The sequence below is a fragment of the Lactuca virosa genome, chromosome 3 (assembly GCF_052849685.1).
Source record: "Lactuca virosa cultivar CGN04683 chromosome 3, Lactuca_virosa_CGN04683_v6, whole genome shotgun sequence".
Taxonomy (NCBI): domain Eukaryota; kingdom Viridiplantae; phylum Streptophyta; class Magnoliopsida; order Asterales; family Asteraceae; genus Lactuca; species Lactuca virosa.
In genome coordinates, this window is record NC_136428.1 from 70166109 (window position 1) to 70173511 (window position 7403).

At 35.5% G+C, this 7403-nt stretch overlaps 1 protein-coding gene and 1 long non-coding RNA gene across 2 annotated transcripts; both read left to right on the forward strand.

Moving 5' to 3' along the window:
- The first annotated feature begins 1448 nt into the window (after positions 1-1448).
- On the forward strand, positions 1449-3466 carry LOC145162377 (zinc knuckle (CCHC-type) family protein). Its single transcript, XM_079081544.1, has 5 exons — positions 1449-1955; positions 2478-2600; positions 2824-2929; positions 3019-3134; positions 3221-3466. The coding sequence occupies exons 1-5, from the start codon at positions 1620-1622 to the stop codon at positions 3380-3382; spliced, it is 843 nt and encodes a 280-aa protein (XP_078937670.1). The 5' UTR covers positions 1449-1619; the 3' UTR covers positions 3383-3466.
- Positions 3467-5464: 1998 nt separating this feature from the next.
- LOC145162378 (uncharacterized) lies at positions 5465-7403 on the forward strand. The gene is made up of 3 exons (XR_013739066.1): positions 5465-5793; positions 5871-6302; positions 6770-7403. It is a non-coding gene; the product is annotated as an uncharacterized LOC145162378 (long non-coding RNA).

Here is a 7403-nt window from a genome sequence, read left to right on the forward strand (position 1 = left end):
GTTGTGTTTCCTGAACAAATTCAACATCTGGGATATATTCGGGAAGCGGGGAAATTTTTTGAAACATGTTTGGGATTAGAGGTTGCATGGGGTAATAGTACGCTTGTTGAGGACGAGGTGAAATCATGGATGGATCAAGTTGGGGTCGGTATACCGACGTATCCAACAACGAACATTTGGACGCGATTTGTCCCGAGCGGTAAATTGAGGATTATTTGGATTCATTTTTATTTGAAGAAATAGGTTTGAAAACTAGTAAGATTGAGAGTGTTGTGTGTAATATATGTGTGAGGTATGATGTTAATTTATAGTTGAAATATTAAAAAAAAAAGTTGAAAAAATAATCGTTATCAGCGGTCAAATATGCAAACGGTCGAAATAAGGTGCGGTAAGATCACCTCCCGACGTAAAAATCTCGAGTGCGGTAAGACGGGGGGGGGGGGGGGGGGTCGGATTTGTGTTCACCGCACACTGCGGTGCCAAATCAACTACCATAGTGTGCGGTTTGTGGTGCACCGACCGGCCTTACATATGACCTTATACATAAGTTGCCGTTAAGTTTAATGGGTATAGCCAAATTTGGAAAACAAGAATTAACATCAAATTCATGAAATTAATCCGCTAACTAAACATGAGAAATTGATAAATTCCAAATATAACATATTATGTCATCAAAACTAGATCGAGCAAAATGTAGAAATAGACCACAATTTGACAAATTCATGATTTGGAGGATTAAACAATGGAATTTGAGGATTGACCGTGGGGAAGGTCGCTTTTAGCGACCTGTCAAGAGCTTCGATCTGTTGAAAGCTTTCCGTTGATGTATTGCACACCTGCAAATCCTTATGGAATTATGGATCAAAAAGTTTCATCGGTTTTATAGTAGACATCTTTTTGTTCTGTTTGTCATTCTCTCATTTTTCAATGTAGGCATCTCCTAGGTTTTTAATATGCTAATAAAACACAATGACTGAAATTACATTTACCATATAATTACCAGACACCTCTACGTGTCGTTTTATTCACAAAGTTGCACTGTTTGGTTTGGTTTGGTCGGTTTAAGAGGCAAAAACTCGAAAAAGGAGTAATGTCGATTTGATGAAATATCAAACAAACCAACTAAAGACGTTGGCTCGACCAAAACAACAATTTCTCATACTAGTTTGGTTAATTGGTTAGACCAATTTTTGATAGTTCGGGTCAAACTTTTAAACTTTTTTTTTTTTTTTTTTTTTTCGATTTGCATTTAAAATATATTGTGAATGTTACAAGTAGGGTTGTTGGGTTGGGCCGTTGGGTATTACAAGCTGCTAAGCTGGGCAATGGGCATAATCCTTTAGCCTCTTTTTTTGCAATAGAGAAAACCCGAGGGCCCAGGTAGTAAAATTGATACGCATATCACAATTCAGGGAGAAAATTAGAAACTATAAACTTCAGGAATCTTGATTTACAATGTAACACCTTGTATCCCGCCAATATGCTCTTTCCCTTTCGGGTTCCCGCCAAGACGGCTCTATCACAATCTCCAATATCCTTTGCAAATCAGTGAATCACACACTCCCAAACCCTGATCGGCAGAAACTAAATTGAAAACCCTATACCCCGGATCGGAGAAAATGGAGACCAACGGTGGTAGTGGTGCTGCGCCCACCGGTTGTTACAAGTGCGGCCGTCCCGGACACTGGTCCCGTGACTGCCCTTCAGACCCCACCTCTAACTCTAACAATGACGGATCTAGTAAAAAACCCGCAGCATCGTCGCATCCGTTCAAGGCAAGCGGTGGCGTAGGTGGTGCTTCATTTCAAGGCCAAAAGCAGCCGATTGAAAAGCCGAAGAAGGTTCCGAAAACCAGGCCTAAGCTTACTCCGGAATTGCTTCTATCTGATGATGGTCTTGGATTCGTTCTTCGGCATTTCCCTAAAGCTTTCAAGTACCATGGGCGTGGTCACGAGGTATTGATTTTTCCTTCCAATTTAATCTTAATTTGTACGCTCATAATTAGATGTTTACTAAACCCTAATAAAATGTCTATAAAACTGAGAAATTGGAGCTTCCGTTCCGGTTGGCTGGCACATTGGGAATATCTAAAAAGGCACACTATATTATTATTACCATATGCAGCGTCAGTGATACATCGATATGTGCTCCCATTATATTCTGGTTTGTGATGAAATTCAGTTCAGTTTTTTTAGCAAGTGAAAGATCCCAACTATGTATTTTACATCAGGAATCCAATTCATGCAACGAGATAATGTGCAAATTCATAACGAATCACAAAAATACCATATGTTTTTGTATTGCAATACCCATTATGCCATACCTAATCATAAAGTTAGAAACTATAAACTAGTAACTAGGGTGCAACAGAACGGAAATTTTTCGTTCTAAATGTATTCCGCTGCTGAGTTCATTGAATATTTATGATGAAGTTCAAAGAAACCATTTGTATCTAACTGCATGGATAAAATATGCAGACAAATGATTTGGGGAATCTACTCAGTTTGTATGCAGAATGGCACTCACATCTGATTCCTTACTACTCATTCAACCAGTTTGTTCACAAGGTAGAACAAGTTGGTGCCATAAAACGTGTCAAGGTAAAGCATTTCCTTATAGTTATCAGTTGCAATTATGAGATGAAACATATAACCTGTTGTTACCACATGTATGTGCTGAGTTTAAGCCTTTAAGGGCCTAATAAGTTTTTGATCTTTAACATTTTGAAATAAATAACATTTCCTGTTTTATTTTACAAAATTTTCAATCTGGTTTTTTGCATGTATATGTTTGTGTGACATTTAAAAAAATTGGGTTGAGCAGTTATGCTTAAATGATCTGCGAGAAAAGGTTGCACAAGGAGGGGACCCAGCCAAGATACTTGAAACAACTCAGCAACATGAAGATTCAAATCCTAATCCTGAACAAGGTACTTCTACAAAATCTTTTATTTTTTTCACTATGTAGTAATCAAATTATAAAATTTCAAGTATCTGATCATTGTTTTATCTTGTGCAGATGTTAATGACTTGGAGGATTTAAATCTTCACCCGGAAGACAATTTACCAAATCATGATGACACAGATGATTTCCAGCACGATATGATGAATGAAATTTTTGAAAACCCTACTGCAGTAAGCTAAATCCAGTTTCTACTTTCTTGTTTATATATAATAGTAATATAAATCCAAGAAACTGATAATGATGTTTTTTTTGGTAGGAGGCATCTGGGGCGTTGAATAATGAGGCTATGAGTGCTGATAAATCTGAACCAAACATTGAAATGACAGAAGAATTAAAGGCTCGTATAGAAGCAAACAGGCTAAAGGCATTGGAGAGAGCTGCTGCTCGGAAACGGGCTTTAGAATCTCAGGAGTCTTGACTTAATTGTCTGTTTTTAACACTCTTTTATAATGAATACTTAGTTGATTACCATGAGAAATATAATGCTTTTGGTTTGTTAAAATGTTGTTAAGAAAGTTAATTTAGTAATTAAAAACAATTAAAACAGTCATGTTTGTTAAAGAAAGGTATCTGCTCTTCAAGCTGCTATGGGATTTGTCAATGCAGCCAAAGAATATTTGCTACCTTTGTACATAATATAATCCATATGTGTGCAGATTAAGGCTTTACCTACCACATCCGAAAAATCTGAAACTTAATTCTCTTTTAAATCCAGATATGAAAAACTTGACTCTATCAACTTAATTTTTAAAATATATCCGTATCAATATACAAGCCTTTATAGATTCCATCATGATTCTAGTCGCTTAAAAGAAAATTAATGATTCGACCTTTGTTGTTTTCGTGTAATCTTTAGGCGTTACCTTGTTCAAGTCCACAAAAGATGAGATGAACAACAATTAAATTGCTTTAAAAAAGAACTTGATAAAATATTGGTTTCAAATCTTACAGATGTTAAGGAAGTTATAGTTAGGCAAATCAAGTCGCCTTAGAATGTAAGTTGGATATGATCGTTGCCAAGTTGGCTTTAACTATAATTATATCTCCCTATCATTCTCGTTTTAATCCTGCCAAAATGAGTAGAACAAGTATAATAATAAAGTTGATCCAAATATTGAGAGGGAGTGGAATCAAACTTGAATGATAATACTGGAAAAAAACAGAAGATAGAAATGTTGAAGGGGAGGAGGCAGATGACACTCTTGTTCATAAGAAACAGATTTAGGAAAACCCATTTGATTCAAATGGCCCAAATACAGGTGATTGTTTTTGAAGATGTAAAATATATGCACACGTTTTCAATGTGGAGTAGAAGTCGAAGTCTATTGTGTGTATAAAGATATTGTGTGTAGGGCTGTAAACGTAAACGAACTGAACGTTCGGCGAACAGTTCGTGAACCGTTCGGCGGGAAGTTCATTTATGTTCGTTTATTTAATAAACGAACGAACATGAACAAGATATCTGGTTCGTTTAGTTAAACGAACGAACACGAACAATGATCTTGTTTGTTCGTTTACGTTCGTTCATTTACGTTCGTTTATTTACGTTTATGTTTGTTTACGTTCGTTCGTTTATGTTCGTTTGTTTATTTATGATTATTCGATTATATATATATATATATATATATATATATATATATATATATATATATATATATATATATAGAGAGAGAGAGAGAGAGAGAGAGAGAGAGAGAGAGAGAGAGATTAAAAATAAAATAGAGATCTTAAGATTTAACGTCAGCCACATATTTCAAGTCTGCCGTTCTAACCCTCCGGCGTACCGGCACGACAGACCTATATAATCATAAATGATTATATAGCATCTCCCGTTCCTTTCTCCTCCACCACCATCACCACCACCACAACCGCCAACGCCGCCACCTCTACCACCACCTCTGACACCATTCGACCTCACCACTGTCACCTCCGTCACTTATACCACCGCCACCTCTGTCACCACCACCTTTTCTGCCATAAACTATCATAATCATATATGATTACTCAGTCTGTGAACAAACATATATGTATAATCAGTTATGATTACGCATACACTGCTGCTATTGGTACACTTGACGTTAGAGCGGCAAATGAGAAATGTATGGCTCAGGTTGAATCTCAAGATCTCTATTTTTTTTTTTTTTAATCTCAAGTGAACCATCCCCTATATATATATATATATATATATATATATATATATATATATATATATATATATATATATATATATATTCATGCAAATTTGGTCAAAGACTGAATTTTAAGAGATACAAGTCTTACTACATTATATAATTATATACAATGAATTTATGCATTAAGAAATTATTTGGTTAATAGATAGATCTAACTATTCCCATAAAAAATGATAAAATTAACCACGTTTAGAGAAAATTAAGGATAGTCAAAGTTAGATTAGACCATAGTAGAATCGGTCAAATTGAGGATCAAAATAAATTTGAAAAATCCTTTTATGACACCCGCCTCTAAATATCCCACCTTATCAACGAATTCTGGAACTCCATTCACCCTCCTCCATGAGCACTGTCACTACTGTCTCACTTCATCTAACCACCGTTCACCACCATCTCCTTAAAAGCCAGACGAACCCACAACAACACCTCCACCTTAATCTCTCCTCTCCTGCACCACTTCCTCGATCGTAAGCATCGTCGCCACCAACTGTCGGCTTCACTATCTTCTCTATCGTCCACCCCCTTCACTTGATCTGTCAACACAAATAACCTTAAAACCCTAGATTCTCCACGTTTTTTTGTCTCTCTAACATCCACCACCACCGCAAAGTTATGAAGACGAATCTGTCAAGTCCAGGTACTATCACACCATCGAAGCCATCACCTCCTTCAATGTCTGTAAATTGTTTTTTATGTTGTTTCTTTTTGCTTCAGTGAAAAACGGAATGGAGCGTCTTCATAGAAAAAACGATAAAAACCATGCAGCCACCAGCTCTTCCCAGTAATGTGAATTGAAAAAGAGAGTCACGTGAATTGAAAAAGAGAGTCAATTACAGACCCCATTCTTAAATTCTTCTAATTAGAGACGTCTTTACAGAACCTTGACCATCTCTTTGAAGATAAATTCACTCTCCAGCAAAACCGCCACGCTTCCTGGCACCACTCTGGCTCTCCCCGACTATCACCAACACCAGCCACTGTGGATGAAACATATTTCTTGATTATACGATTTGTGGGTTTATATGAACGGAAATTGAATTTTTTTATTATGAAATTACTGGAATTATGAGGGAAATGGCTCAATTATCTGAACGTGAAAGGTCTGCCAATCTGCAGCTGAAAGGGTTTCGAGTTAAAGCTCCATTGGTTAGCCTATCTCTTTGAATTTTTCTTGCTCATTGTTACTGTATAGATGGTACCCACATCAAATTATCTCAAAATCAACATCTTTTTTTTAACAATTATTGACATTATATGTATTAAATTTCTTGGGTTTTGATTCTATACATCATATTCGAGTAGTTTAGAAGTATACAGAAATACCCAGATGTTGATTTTAGATCAATTCATGTTTTGTTTGTTTAATTTTACATTGGTATCAAAATAGATCCAAAACATGCGAAACTTAAGGATCTCAGCGTCAGCCTCCTATATATATATATATATATATATATATATATATATATATATATATATATATATATATATATATATATATATATATATATATATATATATATCTCTCTCACACACACACACATATTCTGGTTATAAATCATAGATCCATAGTTTGAGTTTTTTGCTCTTAACTTTGTTTTCATTCTCTTGTGTAGGTCATATGAATAAAAAAGATGGGGTTGAATTGTGATCGCCGGACTGAACTAATCCTTGTCACTCTCTTCATCTCTCCCTCCCTGTCTCTCTCTCAAAAAGGTTTCTTTTTGGTTTTCTAAATTGTTTATATGCTTACCTACATGTTTGATTTATGATACAGGTTAGCACATGTAGATGTGTGTGTACAAATGTGTGTGTACAAATGTCAAATGTTATGCATGTCTTAGTATGTATAATCATGTTTTTGGCTGCTGTTTCGGTTGAGATTTAAATTGCTATGAATGAAAATGTGAGCTCAAAATCCTCAAAAAAGGAGCTGAAAGGATCAAAATCCTCTCAAGTGGATTGTTGTACTTTTCACACTTCACTAGAGAAGAGACTTTATTGTTCACGACTACTAAAAAAATTGTAACGCCAAAAATTATAATTATAATGTTTGAGGTGGATACGAAAGTTGATCTCGATGTTTTATGCGCATGTATTTTAGTTTTCTGCAACTAATGGAGCTCCTGGAAGTATTTTTAAAGTAATAATAAAAAGCTAAGCATTGGTGTCCTAGGTTGAAAAAACCATATGTTCTGGATCACAATGATGCAAGTGCATTAGTTTTGATGTATTTTGATATTAATTTTT

Excerpts from the sequence above, each read along its gene's own strand:
- LOC145162377 (XM_079081544.1), top strand. The coding sequence starts at position 1,620 with ATGGAGACCAACGGTGGTAGTGGTGCTGCGCCCACCGGTTGTTACAAG. Across the intron at positions 1,956-2,477 it reads ACCATGGGCGTGGTCACGAG|ACAAATGATTTGGGGAATCT; the intron begins GTATTGATTTTT and ends TAAAATATGCAG. Across the intron at positions 2,601-2,823 it reads GTGCCATAAAACGTGTCAAG|TTATGCTTAAATGATCTGCG; the intron begins GTAAAGCATTTC and ends TGGGTTGAGCAG.